At 39.4% G+C, this 17,469-nt stretch overlaps 4 protein-coding genes and 1 non-coding gene across 13 annotated transcripts; 3 read left to right on the forward strand and 2 right to left on the reverse strand.

Annotated features, from left to right (window-relative positions):
* Nucleotides 1-4: 4 nt before the first annotated feature.
* LOC121992595 (4-hydroxy-3-methylbut-2-enyl diphosphate reductase, chloroplastic) lies at nt 5-1,938 on the forward strand (the record flags this gene model as incomplete). The annotated part of the gene is made up of 8 exons (XM_042547083.1): nt 5-37; nt 132-263; nt 352-426; nt 501-606; nt 684-778; nt 1,119-1,304; nt 1,393-1,479; nt 1,579-1,938. Coding segments are annotated over 8 exons (780 nt in total), but the record flags the coding sequence as incomplete, so codon positions are not given.
* A 622-nt stretch (nt 1,939-2,560) lies between these two features.
* LOC122045261 (putative pentatricopeptide repeat-containing protein At1g19290) lies at nt 2,561-8,337 on the forward strand. 8 transcript variants are annotated; one of them, XM_042605418.1, is made up of 5 exons: nt 2,561-5,760; nt 5,845-5,918; nt 6,327-6,456; nt 7,474-7,551; nt 7,678-8,337. In XM_042605418.1, the coding sequence occupies exon 1, from the start codon at nt 2,680-2,682 to the stop codon at nt 5,554-5,556; it is 2,877 nt and encodes a 958-aa protein (XP_042461352.1). In that variant the 5' UTR covers nt 2,561-2,679; the 3' UTR covers nt 5,557-5,760; nt 5,845-5,918; nt 6,327-6,456; nt 7,474-7,551; nt 7,678-8,337. The 8 variants fall into 8 exon arrangements, with proteins under 8 accessions (XP_042461352.1, XP_042461344.1, XP_042461359.1 ...); XM_042605410.1 differs by having other exon boundaries at nt 6,327-6,451; XM_042605425.1 differs by lacking the exon at nt 6,327-6,456 and adding an exon at nt 7,144-7,382.
* Nucleotides 8,338-8,575: 238 nt separating this feature from the next.
* On the reverse strand, nt 8,576-8,649 carry TRNAV-CAC. Its single transcript has one exon. It is a non-coding gene; the product is annotated as a tRNA-Val (tRNA).
* Nucleotides 8,650-9,320: 671 nt separating this feature from the next.
* On the reverse strand, nt 9,321-13,704 carry LOC122045313 (growth-regulating factor 6-like). Of its 2 annotated transcripts, XM_042605489.1 has the most exons (5): nt 13,161-13,704; nt 12,531-12,737; nt 11,371-11,680; nt 10,287-10,459; nt 10,024-10,194 (listed from the first exon to the last, which is right to left on the reverse strand). In XM_042605489.1, exons 1-5 carry the CDS (start codon nt 13,555-13,557, stop codon nt 10,160-10,162), a joined length of 1,122 nt encoding a protein of 373 aa, XP_042461423.1. In that variant the 5' UTR covers nt 13,558-13,704; the 3' UTR covers nt 10,024-10,159. The 2 variants fall into 2 exon arrangements, with proteins under 2 accessions (XP_042461414.1, XP_042461423.1); XM_042605480.1 differs by having other exon boundaries at nt 9,321-10,459.
* Nucleotides 13,705-14,734: 1,030 nt separating this feature from the next.
* Nucleotides 14,735-17,187, forward strand: LOC122045303 (pentatricopeptide repeat-containing protein At3g49730-like). The gene has a single exon (XM_042605467.1). The coding sequence runs from the start codon at nt 14,768-14,770 to the stop codon at nt 16,640-16,642; it is 1,875 nt and encodes a 624-aa protein (XP_042461401.1). The 5' UTR covers nt 14,735-14,767; the 3' UTR covers nt 16,643-17,187.
* The last annotated feature ends 282 nt before the right edge of the window (nt 17,188-17,469 follow it).

The following is a 17,469-nucleotide window of genomic DNA, read 5'->3' on the forward strand; positions in this document are numbered from 1 at the left end:
CCAAATAGTTGATACTACTTGCCCATGGGTTTCAAAGGTATTTGTTTCCCTTTTCTATCAGAGTAGAGAATAAGGTCTTGGATTTCCCTTGAATATCTTTTTCATAAATAATGTGTTAATTTCCACTAAAGGTCTGGAACTCTGTTGAGAAGCACAAGAAGGGTGATTACACTTCAATCATACATGGTAAATATTCACACGAAGAGACTATTGCAACAGCCTCATTTGCAGGAAGATATATTGTCGTAAAGAACATGACTGAGGTAACGATTTGTTAATTAATAATCAGTTTATTGTGAATCATATTTACAAATAAACGTTTTTTACTACCATTTTCTGTTAAAAAAACAGGCAATGTATGTATGCGATTACATTCTTGGTGGGGAATTAGATGGGTCTAGCTCTACAAGAGAAGCATTTCTTGAGGTATATTGATTCTTTTCTTCCATAATATTTGCACAAAAGAAAATAAGATTTAAAAATGTGTCCATGTGTTGCAGAAATTCAAAAACGCTATTTCTGCGGGATTTGATCCAGATGTTGACTTAGCTAAAGTTGGCATTGCAAATCAAACCACGATGCTCAAGGGTGAAACAGAGGAGATAGGTAAGTTTAATGTTTGCAATGCTTACTGTTTCTATCCAATTCTAAATATAGTGTTCAAGTAAACACTGAAATTTCAGGTAAATTGGTTGAGAAGACCATGATGCGCAAACACGGTGTAGAGAATGCCAATGATCATTTTGTCAGCTTCAACACCATATGTGATGCTACCCAGGTAGGCTTACTGATTTTTTTTTTTCCTTTTTTGTTTTTCTAATTGGAATATTCAATTCAAAATTTAAACTGCTAAGGTATTGTTTTTCTCCTTTACATTTTGTTAAATCCATGCAATTCACTCATTCCCACTTTTTCATAACCTTTTAAACCTCATTTATCATACCATCTACTTACTCTTTAGATTTGCAAATTAGAGCACTGCAATTTCTGTGGAAGTGAACCAAAAGCGAAAGGGGATAGAATACTTTCATGTGATTGAATTTTATAGTCCCTTTTGTATTAATCTATTCAATTGCTGGTTTAGTTTCCCCTTATCACATTCTCTTGCACAACTTCAGGAAAGGCAAGATGCTATGTTCAAGCTGGTGGAAGAGAAACTCGATCTTATTCTGGTCGTTGGTGGGTGGAACTCCAGTAATACTTCACATCTCCAAGAGATCGCAGAGCTCAAGGGAATCCCGTCCTACTGGATTGACAATGAACAGAGAATTGGACCAGGAAACAAGATCACCTATAAGTTAAATGTATGTTGTACACGCGCAGTTTGTATAATTATTTATATTGCGAACTTGATGATTTTAATTATCATCTTATCTGTTTGTACAAACGCAGCATGGAGAGCTGGTCGAGAAAGAAAATTGGCTTCCTGCTGGACCAATCACTATTGGTGTCACCTCAGGGGCTTCTACTCCTGACAAGGTATATATATTAATTCAAGAGTTGAAAAATCCCTTGGTTAAAGTATTAAGTCGCGGGATCTCCTTCATCTTATTAACAATTTCCACATGGCTTATGCAGGTCGTGGAGGAAGCATTGGGCAAGGTCTTTGACATTAAAAGCCAAGAAGCTCTGCAAGCGGCATAAATTGAGAGGACTTGAGCAGTGTTTTGAGCTGAAGTATCACTATCGCTTAACTTGTACGGTACTAGAAATGGGATTGCATAAGAGCACTCCCTTATCGACAGGAAATGCTGCAGTCCAAAATCTATCCTGCCATTATTATTTTATTTTATTTTATTTTGTTTTGTTTTATTTTTGTGTTGTGACATTAATTTATGCATGCTGGTCAAGGCCTGGTTGAGCCCAGCGAGTTCTCTCACCCAATCCATTTTACAAAATGGTCTGATAAAGTTATGATATTGTTTTGCGGTTTAATTATCCGGATTCCAGCAGCATCCTTGTTATGATATTATCATTTTAACAGTAAAAAAATAAAATAAAGTGTGTTATATTTAAAATAAAGAGATATTGCATTAAATACATTTTTTTTAAAAAAAACATTATGATAATTTGAATTATGCTAACTTAATTATAACGGGTGAAACTTAAGAATCACATATAATCAGTGGTGGATCTAGATAAAAAAAGAAGAGGGTATTAGAAGAAAAGAATTGAAGTTTGTCTTCCTTCACTATCCGACTGTAGCATATTAATAGAATTTTTTAAAAACAAGAGGTACTCAAGCACATCTCCGCGCTCCTAGATCCATCACTGCATATAACAACAATGAAATAAATCATTTTACTTTTTTTCATCAACTCTCCATTTGCTTAACGTTAGCCGTATAAGATAGCACGTGATGGAGAGCTTCTCGATTTTTTAAATTATTTTGTAAGAGCCATAAAATATTATTTAAATTAAATAATTATTTTATATTTAAAAATAATGATTTATTTTTTAAAAAAGAACTAGAGAGCGAGAGACAGCGTACAGGATTCTTTTTCTAATTATTCCGGCCCAGAAACCTGCTTCTTCGAGTTATTAGAGGGACCCTCAGCTTACCTTATACGGAGAGCAGCCTGGACGGTGTCTGAACGAGAACGGAGAAAGATGCAAAGCCAGCGAACAACACAAAACAAAGGCCGAGATCTCCAAACCCCATAACCCTACCTTAAACCCATGATCACAACTAGATTCTTCCCTCATTCGCGTTTCTTCCTCCCCTCGCACCTGCCCACTCTCTGCCGGCCCATCCACTCCGGCGCTGCCCACCCCCGCATCACCAGATCTGAGCTCGTCGACCGGATATGCCGCATCCTCACCCTCGAGCGCTTCCACGCCATTCCCAAGCTTCCCTTCCGCTTCTCCGACGATCTCCTCGACGCCGTCCTCGTCAGGCTGCGCCTCGACGCCGACGCCTGCCTGGGCTTCTTCCGGATCGCACTGAGGCAGCAGTACTTCAGGCCCAACGCGGAATCTTATTGCAGAATTGTCCACATTTTGTCTCGAGCACGCATGTTCGACGATGCGAGAGGGTTGTTGAGGGAATTGGTGGCGATGATGAGCTCGGCTAGCCCGGAGCCGTCTGTCTCTTTTGTTTTTGATCGGATGGTTAAGGTGTACAAGGAGTTCACTTTCTCTCCTACGGTGTTTGACATGCTCCTGAAGGCTTATGCTGAGGGTGGATTGCGAAAGGAGGCTCTTTTTGTGTTTGATAATATGGGGAAATGCGGATGTCAGCCTAGTTTGAAGTCCTGCAACAGCCTTTTGAGTAGTTTGGTTAAAGGAGGGGATATTAACGCGGCAATTCTAGTTTATGAACAGATGTGCAAAGCTGGGATATTACCTGATGTTTTCACAACGTCTATAATAGTTAATGCCTATTGTAAGGGTGGAAATCTAGAGAAAGCCTTGAGCTTTGTGGCAGAGATGGAAAGGAAGGGGTTTGATGTTAATATTGTGACTTTCCATTCTCTGATCAATGGGTACTGTAGTTTGGGCCAGACGGAAGCGGCACTCAAGGTGTTCGACATGATGACTAAAAGAGGGATTTTGCCAAATGTTGTCTCTTTTACTTTGTTGATTAAGGGTTACTGCAAAGAAGGCAAGGTTAAGGAAGCCGAGAAAGCCCTTGTTGACATGAAACAGCTCCATGGTTTGAGTCCTGACGAAGTTGCTTACGGTGTGCTAATTAACATTCATTGCCAAATGGGGGGAATGGATGATGCAATGAGAATCCGGGATAAAATGTTGAGTGAAGGGATGAAGGAAAACATATTTATTTGTAATGCAATGATCAATGGGTATTGCAAGTCCGGAAGAATTGAGGAAGCAGAGATTTTGCTTTTCGATATGGAGAAGGGTCATCTAAAACCAGACTCCTACAGTTACAATTCTCTATTAGATGGGTATTGCAAGAAGGGTCTTATGAGAGATGCTTTTGGAATATGTGACAGGATGATAAGGAATGGAGTCGAAGTTACAGTTATAACTTATAATGCACTATTTAAAGGCTTTTGTCTGTCAGGTGCAATAGATCATGCCCTGAACTTGTGGTTTTTGATGCTGAAAAGAGCTGTTGCTCCAAATGAGATTAGCTGTTCCACATTGTTGGATGGGTTCTTCAAATCAAGGAATTATGAACAAGCCTTGAAATTTTGGAATGAGATACTAGCTAGGGGATTCACAAAGAACCAAATAACATTCAATACAGTGATAAATGGTTTTTGTAAAGCAGGGAAAATATCTGAGGCGGTGAATATTATGGAAAAGATGAAGGCCTGGGGATGTCCTCCTGATAGCATTACTTACAGGACATTGATTGACGGTTATTGTAAACTTGGTGATGTGGAGCAAGCTCTTAAGTTATGGAATGAGATGGAACCTTCTGGGTTTTCTCCTTCAATCGAAATGTTCAATTCTCTTATTTCTGGGCACTTCATAGCTAATGGTTCTGATAGGATTGATGGCCTTCTAACTAATATGCACAAGAGTGGACTGACTCCCAACATAGTTACTTATGGAATTCTGATTGCTGGATGGTGCAGAGAAGGAATGTTGGATAGGGCTTTTGATATATATTTTGAAATGGTTGCCAAAGGCTTAACTCCAAATACATACATATGCAGTGCCCTTGTTAGTGGTCTTTATAGACAGGGTAAGATTGACGAGGCAAATGCTATATTGGCAAAAATTGTGGATGCTAGCATGCTTCCAAAGTATGAAAATTCTGATAAGTACCTTAAGTGTGTTACGAACAATATCTACCATCACGAAATCACAAATCTGCTCGCTCAGTCTAAAAATGAGAATCTCCTGCCTAACAACATTATCTATAATGTTATTATTTGCGGTCTTTGCAAATCTGGAAGGATTTTGGATGCAAAACAATTTTTTGCAGACTTGTTGCAGAGGGGTTTTGTTCCAGACAATTTTACTTACAGTAATCTTATTCATGGCTATTCAGCAGCTGGCAATATAGATCAGGCTTTTCAATTAAGGGATGAAATGATTAAAAAGGGCCTCTTTCCCAATATTATAACATACAATTCTCTCATCAATGGTCTCTGCATATCTGGAAATTTAGATAGAGCTGTCAATCTATTCAACAAGCTGCAGTCAAAAGGTTTAGCACCGAATGTTATTACATTCAACACATTGATTGATGGATTCTGCAGAGTTGGTAATCTAACAGAAGCATTCAAGCTGAAATATAAGATGATAGAGGCAGGAATTTATCCCAATGTTGTTACGTATTCTACACTAATTAATGGCCTTTGTTGCCAAGGGGAAATGGAAGCATCCATCAAACTCCTGGATCAAATGATTAGTAGTGGCGTGGATCCTAATTATGTTACGTATAGCACGTTGATCCACGGTTATATCAAATCTGGAGAAATGCATGAGATACCAGAACTATACGAAGAAATGCATATACGTGGGCTTTTGCCAGTGTCTAATTTCAGAGGAAACATGAGTCCAACACCTGTAACTATAAAAACAAGGCAGATAAATAGTGCTGAACAATTAGATGTATCAATACATTCTGAAGGGTAGCTTCTTTGTTGGAAATTCTGCTCTAGATTGTTGATCTTTCATATTGCAACTCTTAAAGGCACTAAAACAATCCTTATCCTGCTTCATGCTGATTCGAAAGTCCAGATTACAATTTCAACAGGAACAATTTAGTAATTCTCCATAAAATTCACAATTATTTCATATTCTTCAAACATACTGATTTCATTCCATGAATTTATTAGGGTAACGTACACAATCATTATCAGTTTTATCCTGGTATCTTCTCCAAAGTCATTCACATTAGCTCACTTTACCTTTGTGGTTCAGGAGATCCACATTGACTTTGTGAAGATGCACATGCAACCACATTATGCTGGGTATTCTTGTTCTGAAACCATGAGGTACTTTACTGAGATTATCTTTACGTCATCATGGATTCATTTTATTCTTGTGCTATCTAGCATGGTACTCTAATTCTGTTTTATTATAGATTTATTTATTGGTAAAAATAATGCTGTGGATGACACCACCTGTGCATTTGTGGTTTAGGGGGAAAATTGATTCAATGTATTTGAATTTCATTATAAAAAAATTGACCAATTCTGTTGTTTTCTTTGTGGATCTTCCTTTAGAGGCTAGTGTAGTTTTCATCTTCACACACACAAAAATAGAGCAGACAGTTCAAGGTAAAACACATAAGAAAATAAACAGGAAAAAAAGGAGTTTGCTTTATCTGGTCAAACAACCTATCATGCTGAAATGTTCAATTAAAAGGTGCATTTTTTTATGCGCTTCACCTTCCCTCCCAGGTTAGTGGCCCACTTAGCTGCAGGAGGTGACAATAATGGGTGGCACTTCTTCTCAAGGCAGGGACTGGTCCAGGAGGGCCTGGTCTATAAGCATGACAAAGGAACGAGTAACATTTGTTAACTAAGTCATGTCCGAGTCTTTTTATTCATTCAAGTAGTGAAATTTTATTTTCATATTGTGGAAGTATGCTTGTATTTGTTGATTAATTCCAACAGTTTGTATTTATAATTTTGTGAAATGTGTCATTCCAATATTCCATCATGGATCAGTTTTTTGAGATCAAGTAGGCAATTCTCGAGATGAAGTTTATTCTCTAACTAAGTTGGTAGGAGTTATTATAGGCATTGCCATATTGAGGGAGGGAGAGGGAGGGAGGGAGAGGGAGAGGGAGAGGGAGAGGGAGAGAGAGAGAGAAAGGGAGAGAGAGAGAGAGGGAGTTATCAATCTCCTATTAAAACTGCCTTACACAAAACGACAAGTTTCTCTCTCAACAAATTTGTGCACCCATTCGTTAGAGGAGATTGTGGTATCTCCTCCCAAAGGATGCTGTTAGTTGTTCATCTTGGTCATCTGATCTTGTGATCGTAACATGCACACTACAATTATCACCATTCATTAACCCTCTAACAGTCTGTTGACATGATCATGACATGTACATGACACTTATCACCATCCTCTAACCCTAACAGTCTATTGATTCAATTCTTGTCGTCTCTTCTCCTTTCTTGCCCTCCCTTTTGACAAATTTACCATTCTGTTAGATGGCAATCTGAGGTACTTCTTTCTGCTAATATCATCTCCTTATCTTTGTTCCAGATTAGGCATCCTAACACATGACCAGCAAACACCTGGTTCCTTGTAAATCTGAAGAGCATGATTTGGTTGAAGCGAACATTTATAATTGGTAGAAAGGTTATGTGATAGGCAGCTGCAAGTTATCAATTAAGGATTATCATCATGTTTTATGAAGAATGTAACAGCTGGTTTCTCGTGAATCTGAAAGAGGCATGATTTAGATTTTAGATTGATGAAAAGGTTTATAGTTAATTGAAATGGTCAGCAATATGACACCTGCAAGTTATGATGTAATGCTTAACAGTTGGACAAACAACTCATTGTGCTGGCGCTTCTTTTTTGAAACTACAGATACATTGATAAACATTGGAGAAACTACTACATCCTGTGGCTGGACCCTCCTCAGATATCTTAATTCTTCGAAGTCAGGTATGAGTCTCTTTACTGAGACAATATATTCCTTTTTCCGTTGGTAGTTCAAACTGAACAGTTAAGTGTTTTTTATTTTTTGGAGAGTTCCTATTCTTTAGGTTAATTGTGGAAATTTGTTTTCAGTTTTGCCATTATTTTTTGCACAAATGTCCCAACATGGCATGTTGGATGATGTGGATATGGAGAAATGAAACTCTTCAATAAGGAGTTCTTCAGCCATGCCAACCAGGGATCAGAGTCGCCATGTCAGCACGGAATCCACAAGTTCCTTCTTGCAAGAATGCGAATTTGCTTCTCAAGTAGATGAACATAATCAAGGTCCAGGAGTTATCAGGAACCACTCAGGAAGATCCATGGAAGGTTTCGTCCATGGCATTAACCCAACCCTCTTTTGAATCAGCCTAGAAAGCAGGGATTGAGAAACTGTGGCTGGAGTTAGATTGCAGCAATGCATGTGAAATAATCTAGCTACCATTTCTGTCTACCGAACCTGAAGATAATCGGAGAATTGGCGTAAACGGATTGGCGACCCTCCTTCGGTTTCAGTAATTGTGGCTGCAATAGACTGTACAAATCCTTGTGGATTCCTTATGGATGCTCAAATTGTTATAGAGAGATACTTCAGTGTTACACTTATTCCAGCAAAGTGTTATGCGCAGCGAACAATTTAGAGGTTCACTCGAGTTGCAGATCAATTGTAATTTCGTATAAGGCTTCGACTCCTGTTTGGTTGATTCAAATTTTGTTATAAAAAAAAAGAGGTATTTCTTGTATTGTTATCAAGTATTACATGTTGTAAGTTTATTTGATCATGTTCATTTTTCCAATAAGGACAATGTCATCGTCGAAATAACAAAAAAGATTTTTCAAAAGGAAAGTTCATAGAAAACCGAAAATTTATAAGCACAATGTGTAACACCCAGTAGTAGCCGTGTTGTTCTTTTCCAATCCAACATTATATAAAAATAAACAAATAGAAATCAATAACAGATCAAAATGCTTGGCATAAAATTTAACAAATTGTCTGAGCCCGGGTTCGAACCGGGGACCTCTAGTGTGTGAGACTAGCGTGATAACCAACTACACCACCCAGACTCACATCTTTTGCAAGCATTGAATTTTATTCATACATAAATTAAATTACCTTAATTACCAAAATCAATTTTCAATAATGATACCCTTCAATACTTTCTAGAAAATTTTGTAAGAAACGTGCATTGCAAATCTTATGGTACCATATCTATGTTTTCCAATGCAGTGGTGTGATTTGCATAAAAATATGTAGTTATAAGATTAGGAAGTTTTCTAACTTTACCCTATATATTAGTTGACATTCATGTAACATTCTCAAATTAAAGCATTCATGCCCCCGGAGTTATAGTGCAGCAGTAGAACATTCAGGCTATCATCCAAATACTTACGATTCGAATTCCAACTATAATGAATTTGTAAAAAATTTTCCTTCAAATGAGGCACGCAACTAAAGGAAATTGGACTCCTGCTGCCCGCTGCGAGCGCTTCCTGATTTACTCTGGTGGCAGATGAAAAATTTCCGTGGGACCGGTCACCCTAGGTTCGACGTTACCCAACATGATTAATTATTTTTTTTTTCAAATTAAAACATCCACATATATATATATATATATATATAAGAAACATAGGAAGGGTAGAGCTATGCACAAAATGATTCAAGTAATATTCTCAAACTTCAGACATTACCAAGCAACACACTCAGTTCAGAAATGCTACTCAATAACAATTGCAAATTACTAAAAGCTAAAACCATTTTCCAATTGACTGACTGCAGAAGAGGAAGATTAACAGCCATCACAAAGTAAATACAAAGTGCATCAGATCAGTATCAATCCAAATGCCTCCAAATCATCAAACTTAAACAGATTGGGGATTCAGTAAACTCTAGATGCATATAACTTAATTGTACACAAGCAAGAAACAAATAAACAAACTGGAATGCTAAGTCAACACTGTTTCCATTAGGTCTACAGCTTGCATTCTGATCAGGCATTCTAGTTTCCATTGTGCCATCTCAGAATGAGGGGATAGCTAGGGGCATTAATTTAGAAGAGTTGAACCAAGGAGGTCATTGAACAAGCTACTTGTGCCCTCATGAACCATGCAGTTGTCAGCCATGGGGCTACCTCCTGTGCTGCTAGACAGTGAAGCAAATGAAGTTTTCTGAAGGACACCTGTTGGTGAGGAATCCATTCGTGTATTCGAATCCAAGTCATCTGCCATTAGATGCAGGGACGAAGAGTTCTTTCCTTGATCCTTCGGATTGCAACTAGTGCATTTCAGCACCTCCCCTAAAGGTCCAGCCATGGAAGCCTCCCAGGAGATTGGTCTACAATTTGGTTGAATTTGGCACGCGTCATTTAGAACCCCTACACTTAGACCCGCATGTCCAAGGTTGTATTCTCTTGATAACTTTGGTGGTGAAAGTGCCTGCTTGTTGTTGAAGGAGGAAGATGAAAAATCAGAGCCAGATTTTGGAATAGAGACGGCGTGTTTGGTTCTATCACACAGTGTTTCTTCAACCTCAGGGCAAGATGCAGGCAAGACTTCAGACTGGGTTTTGGACCAGTCATCAATGATGTGCCGATGGGGACTGGACTGGAGATGCTGGTCATTGAACATTGAAACGGAAGTAAAACTAATGTTAACAGAAAATGAGCTCCTCATAGTATTAAAAAGTGAATCATTGGAATTGAGACCAAATGCTCTTCCATGGGAGGTTCCCTCAAGTAGAGTGTGTTGCTTTGCGAAAGGATATAAATTACTAACAGGCCTTTGCTCAACAGGACTCGGCATGGAGATGCTTTTTGGATTCTGGGCATAATCATCTTGAACTTCTTTGTTATTCAGCATCCTGCAGATCTCAACAGAACTGCATATTCAAAAGAACGATTTAAAGGCCGTTTTCAGGAAGCACATTAAGCATTATATAGAATTAAGACAACCACATTATGAATTTCAGAGATCTACAAATAATTGCTTCTGGAATTTAATAGACAAGGCGATAAAATTACAACCATATATAGGGGGGAGAGATATCTTAAGCTCAATGCTGGGTGTGAAGGAAGTCTATTTAGTACAACCTACAGAATCCTGACTCATGATCAATTTGGATCATGATGTATATCAATATAAGCTTACTCAACAGTGTATAAAGCACAATCAAAACAGCAGTTCTTTCAAATTCCACAACAACTGTCTTTATAGTACTTAGCCTGTAACTTTTGAAGTTTACACTCAAGAACTAGAATGATTTCTAGCATTCCTTTGCAAGAGTTTACTTAACTTTTTTTCCTTTGACATTTCATAATTTCTTTCTACCATGAACAGGCATGCAAACTAGTATTTCTAGCCAAGGATTGCTATTAGTTTGGTGCAACTTCATGTTGTCCTTTTGATTGATCTACAGTAAGATATTCAACAGTAAATATGTTGTAATCAATGAATATCACAGGCTTCCCAAGCTCAGGAACTTGCAAGCAAAATTCAACAAAACAAAGCAGGCTAAACTGATAGAATGGTGAGAATTTCAAGTGAAAGTTCAATTTTCCTGTATAGTACTAGAAATACTTTTTTGTAAGTGTCATTGATGCTTTCATATATCCATCTTTCAGAAAAAATCGATCAGCCCGACAATTAAAACATATTATGAAACTTAACTGTTTTATTAATCCTTATGGAACCCATTAATTCACAAATTCTCCCAACAAATATTGTGGTTCAACAAGATCTCTATGCTATAGATTGAAAGCTCAAACCAAACTAATCTCTAAGGTTACTTACTCCTTTAGTTGCACAGGGGGTGGATCTGTGATGTTTGACTGCAAGGTTTTACTCTGCTGCTGTGAAACTGTGGGAGTACTAGAAGTAGCACCAGGAACAGCTGAGGTCAGTTGAGAAGATGTGACGTCAGGCATCACTTTGGCAGTATGGCAACTCTGGCCTTCCACATGCTTTCTTGAACGATGGCGGCTCCGGTTCATGTGTCGCTCACAGTACTTTTGGTCAGCAACTGCATTCCTAGAGCATCGCCATTTCTTCCCGTCGGTGCGACAGCATCTACCAGGCTCTAGATCAGCATTTCTTGAATAACCTAGATGGAGAGACCCCCAACCACTTGCAACAATCAGAAAGAAAATGCAACCAAAAATTGTTTTAAAAGGGAGTCAAAAGGAAGGAGTGGGAACAAAGACTTCAGGCATTATAGTTACAAATTGGTAAGGCCATCATAGACATGCATAAAATCAAAGAGATCTCCATCTAAGCATCTTGATACTTCAGATTGAAATGGACTTCACATGGTATCAATGCCACTTCCCGACCTTTTGCTTCTCACCTTAGTGAAATGTGAGAGACAAAGGAAAATGTTAAAGAGAGAAAAGACAAAGTGAGGAGAGGATGAAACTCCACCCTTTAGTCTCGCATTGTTAAGTGAGGCAATCACGGGCATGCTACTTATGGTCTTGCCATTTTAGATTGAACAGATTCATCTTGGGGCATTTACAAAATTAACACCAATTTCGTCTCTAATGCTTATTAGAACTGAATTTGCAACATGCTAGAGTAGAAAGATAAACCTACATATACTTCCAATTTCTTTTTTATTCATTTTTATCCATAGCAAGCCGTTCATAAAGTATTGTGAAGAAAAAGAAGCATGAAAGATCTTCACAAAGTACATTTATGAATTTGAAAGTTTTCATGTACTAAGAAGAGGTTTCAAAGGCATAGATAACCAAAAAGGATTGTGATGTTTATCAAAATGAGCACCTGCAACTCATTTGCCATCAACTAAAAATGTCAGAGAGCTAATGAAGATCCTAAAACTATAATACTTCCTTGAAGCTAGAAAATGCATGCATCAATATATGTGTTGGCAACAAAATTTCCGCAAGATAAGTAGATAACCGTTCTTTTTGCTAAATTGAAAGTCCAATAACTACCTGAAGCAAAAGACCCAGCTGACAGGGGGAACCCGGAAGCACTCGGGTTTCTCATTAAGGGAACGAGCAGAGTAGCTGGTATGGGTGCATTTGCAAGTAGGTACTTGTAGATCAAGGCCTGGTGTTCTAACTCCAGCCACTGATAAGGAGTGAAGGGTCCTCTGACCCTCGCCAGAACGCCTTGCATGTTCGCATGTGAGCTTATACCTGAAGTAGGAAGAAAATAAATGTAAGGAAAAAAGCATCCTCAAGATGAAGCATATCAAATGAGATAGGGGAAAGATAACGAGAAGAGCGAAGGAATTAACAGACGAATAGACACCAAGTTGGAAAAATTAGATCACAAAATATCATTCTTTTCCACTTTCTTTACCGATCGTTTTAGATGTGTGAGTAGAGGGAAGTAGCAAGGTAAATGGGAAAGAATTATTGGCCTTTCTCCTCGATACACTTCATTTCGCCTTGCAACTTTCTTTATAAAGGAGCCAACTTTTTCCTTGACAAGACTCGAAATAAAAGGATCAAAAACTTTAGGACAAGACCCCCCCTCCAATCAATTATCAACCCCTGATATAGAAAAACCTCCGAAACAAAAACCACCACGGCCGTTACCGTACTAGCATGAGTTACCTGCGTTCCTAGGGATGTAACATTGCGCAGAAGAAGTCGATGAGGGTTGGTCGTAGTAAGGCAAAGTTCCATCAGCACCGACCACCATCTCACTCTTGGACCTCGACGAGAAACTGAGCATTTGACCTCCATAGGGAAATAGGGGGCAGGAGTTGGTTTTAAGGAGGAAAGGAGTCACCTTTGGGGGTGCTGCGGCCAATGCCTCAGGCCCGGCCTTGACCGACCTCCGATCATAGTCGTCGTGTTCCATGAGTCTCTCGTGCTTCTGCAGAACGGATCCAAAGGGAACACTTGGGCTGCTGACTTCGATGTCCGGAAGCAAGGATGAGCAGGACAGGAGGCCACCAACAACAGTTTCAGAAGAGACACCCATGCCAATAGCCTCGTTAAAGTCCATTGTCCCTTCCGTGACTACCTAAGCCTGCAACTAGATGAAAGGGGAGGCCATGTGCTCACGAGAGGAGGCGGAGGAGGAGGAGGAGAAGGGGCAAGGAAGCATTTTTGGAGAAGCGATGAGCGAGGTGGAAGGTGGTTTTGAGGGGAGGGGAGGGGAAACCAGAGTGGTTTTCTTTTTGGATGGGTGAGGTAAATAGTAATAAAGAGTTTTTACATACAACACCTTTCTCTTTTCATTTTCAAAAGAACACCCTTAATAATAAGGATACCATGGCTCCAACTCTGCTAATTTATTTATCAATAAGAATAACTTAATTTATAAAACATTAATAACTTTTATTATATTGTATAATTGACTTCTTAAAAATTCACACCATATAAAATTATACTTTTAAAATATACTATTAAAATTTAAGTTACTTTAAATAGTTTTCTTAACCCTAATAATAGCATTGATTTATAAAATACTTAACTCTATAAACAATTGATAAAACTATCTATGGAACTAAGTAACTATGACCACTTTATAATACTATCCTAAACTTAAACAAATATAATTTCTAATAAAAGCAACAACATAATAATTATACCCCAAAATGGGTACAATAATTGAGTCTTTAAAAAGATAATTAAGATATTTAAGATTTAAATTTATATAATTATATTATACTAGAATTTGTTCCTCCAACAAAAAATAAAGTCAAGAATATTAGTCGTCTAGATGGATCTTTATGAGCACTTATTTATCTTGTGATCATTGATTTAAATATACGATGTCAACTAAAAATAATAACATAACTATAGTTTCTATAAATTAATATAGTTGTTACAATAAAACTAGGGTCAACAACACATGTGGCAAAGGTAATTCGCTCATCCTCAACGTCCTCACCAATCTGTCCCTAAGTCAACACGGAGAAAGTAAATTACAGATGACTACTAACTATTAGTGTAGGTGACAAGATATGAGGGGAAGGCATACTTGGACACATTGAGTTTCGATCCCAAAATCTTATATAGTAATATGTCTTAATTATCACACCGTTATGAGAGGACTAGGGTTAACAGCACAAGAATTATAACGAATTCAAATTAAATGGAAATGTTTCTAAATTTATCGTATTTGTGAAATTGACATCATTTTCATTCGATTTTGGACGCTGAGGATTTAAGTGGGATTTTTCCGGGAAAGTTGCGAAAAAATAAAAATAATGCAGAGGATCTTGTCGAGGTGTCGCCGGAGAAATTTCCCCGGAACCCTCTCTTCGACGCATCGCCTCACCTTCCGGCGCGACGTCAGCTCCTCAGCGGAGGGCGGCGTCGACAGCTTCTCTGCGGACGTCGAGAGGACCTACCGCATCCTCCGCAAGTTCCATTCGCGGCCGCCCAAGCTTGCCCTCGCCCTCCGTGACTCCGGCGTTGAACTCCGCCCGGGCCTAGTTGAGCGCGTCATCTCCCGATGTGGCGACGCTGGTACCCTCGCCTTCCGATACTTCTCCTGGGCCTCCCGTCACCCGGATCACCACCCGTCCCCCGCCGCTCACCGCGCCATGGTCCGCGTCCTCTCCAAGATGCGCCATTTCGGCCCCGCCTGGGCCCTCGTCGATGAAATACGGCGCGAGACCCCCGACCTCCTTACTCCCGACCTCTTCATTGGTCTCATCCGCCGCTTCGCTGCCGCCCGCATGGTGGCCAAGGCCGTCGAGGTGCTCGATGAAATGCCTAAGTACGGTTGCGAGGCCGATGAGCATGTATTTGGCTGCCTCTTGGACGCCCTCTGCAAGAAAGGCAGTGTTAAAGAAGCTGCTTCGCTCTTCCAAGACATGAAGGAGCAGTTCCCTCCCAACCTGAAGCACTTCACCTCGCTCCTCTACGGTTGGTGCAAGCTGGGGAAGCTCATGGAGGCTAAATTTGTGTTGGTTCAGATGAAAGATGCCGGATTCGAGCCCGATGTCGTTGTTTTCAACACTTTGCTCGGTGGCTTTGCCGCTGCGGGTAAGATGGAGGATGGCTATGAGCTTCTGAAAGAGATGAGGCGTAGAGGGTGTGAACCAACTGTTGTTTCATACACCACCTTGATCCAGGCGCTTTGCTCAAGAGACAGAATGGACGAGGCTATGCTAATGTTTGTGGAAATGAGGCGTAATGGTTGTGCTGCTGATGCCGTGACATATTCGACTCTCATTAGTGGATTTTGTAAGTCAGGAAAACTCGATCGAGGTTATGAGTTCCTCGATGCAATGGTTGAGCAAGGATTGAGGCCTGATCCAAGTGCTTACTTCCACTTTTTTGCTTCATATGAGAAGAAGGACAAATTGGAGGAGTGTTTGGAGCTCATGAGCAAAATGTCAAAGAGTGGCTGTCTTCCTGATTTATCCATCTATAACATTGTTATAAGATTGATCTGCAAGCTTGGGGAGCTCAAACAAGCCATAACTATCTGGAACGAAATGGAAGCTAGTGGGCTCAGTCCTGGACTTGATACATTTGTGATAATGGTACATGGTTTTGTCGAGCAAGGATCATTAATTGAGGCATGCACATACTTCAAAGATATGGTCGGACGAGGTCTCTTTACCACACCTCAGTATGGCATCTTAAAAGATTTGTTGAATGCGCTATTAAGAGATGAGAAGCTTGAATTAGCTAAGGAGGTTTGGAGTTGCATATTGAACAATGGTTGTGAGTTAAATGTTTATGCTTGGACTATATGGATTCATGCTTTGCTCTCAAGAAAGCATGTAAAAGAGGCAAGCTTTTACTGTTTGAATATGCTTGATGCCGGGTTGATGCCGCAACCAAGCACATTTGCAAAGCTCATGAAAGGTTTGAAAAAACTATACAATAGGTTGATTGCTGCTGAGATAACAGAGAGAGTGAGGAAAATGGCTGAGGAAATGCACATTACTTTCAAAATGTATAAGAGACGAGGGGTGAGAGACCTTGAAGAGAAGGCAAAAGCACAGGCTAAGGCAAAGAGAAAAAGAAAAAAGGAGAAGAGTCATGGACGAAGATTCAATCACCAACACTCTAGGAATCCTTCTAATCAAGTAGATCCTTTCGATGAAGAAACCTATATTCCTTGATCCAAAAGAGTCTCAAATATAATTGCTACTGGATTTTTGCTTGCAGAATTACTATTGTCCTCTTGGATTTCATGTCATTTTCATAGTTTCTAGCCGCCTTCATCGGGCACACATTGTGTCCTGCTTAACACCATGGAGGTCTTCTCCCCTTCAATGAAGTTGGAAGGCGAATAAGTTACATGCTTCCGACATTCTCAAATTGTGGATCAGTAGATCTGAGTCTCAATGCTTCAGAATTTCCTCAGTATTGTCACCACCTGTTCTGTAGTGGGATCTTGATTTAAAGACAAAAAGGATATTGGCCACTCAATTGTTCGAGTCCCTTGCAATGCTCGGTTAATTTAATTTCCAAGAAGTGGAGATCATTCTTGTTAGTATTCTCGATGCAAGACCAAGCAGAGTTTGTGATATTGGTCAAATAATATTGGTGTATGGGACAATCTGGCCTTTTAAAAATTACTCAATAACTCCATCGATTGGCTCAATGTTGTTCTCAGTCGATATCATTTGGAGCTGATGGCAGCTGGGACATATAGGGAGTTTTTCCTATTCAAGAAAAAATCAAACCATGTTTCTTCTTCTTTCCTCGTTAATGAACCATTTATGTTTAGCCTTAGCTAATTGTGATAACAGGCTAGAGCAGTGTAAATATGATATGTTTTGCCTTTAACAATTAGAATTAGCTTACTTCCCACGAGCAGAACCAGCCAGGGAATTAACCCTCCTCTCTCAACCCACTTCGGATCACCTCCAGCCATTTTGATGAGCAACTTCAAGCAGCTGGATGTTTTCTGGTCATGGCCTAGCTTCTGTCGTCATGCATGTTA

Source organism: Zingiber officinale, chromosome 1B (assembly GCF_018446385.1).
Source record: "Zingiber officinale cultivar Zhangliang chromosome 1B, Zo_v1.1, whole genome shotgun sequence".
NCBI lineage: Eukaryota > Viridiplantae > Streptophyta > Magnoliopsida > Zingiberales > Zingiberaceae > Zingiber > Zingiber officinale.

Coding starts and splice junctions, on each gene's coding strand:
- LOC122045261 (XM_042605418.1), top strand. CDS start 2,680: ATGATCACAACTAGATTCTTCCCTCATTCGCGTTTCTTCCTCCCCTCG.
- LOC122045313 (XM_042605480.1), bottom strand. CDS start 13,557: ATGGACTTTAACGAGGCTATTGGCATGGGTGTCTCTTCTGAAACTGTT. Junction 12,738..13,160: donor TTACATCCCTAGGAACGCAG/GTAACTCATGCT, acceptor TTCCTACTTCAG/GTATAAGCTCACATGCGAAC. Junction 11,681..12,530: donor AGCTGGGTCTTTTGCTTCAG/GTAGTTATTGGA, acceptor CTCTCCATCTAG/GTTATTCAAGAAATGCTGAT.
- LOC122045303 (XM_042605467.1), top strand. CDS start 14,768: ATGCAGAGGATCTTGTCGAGGTGTCGCCGGAGAAATTTCCCCGGAACC.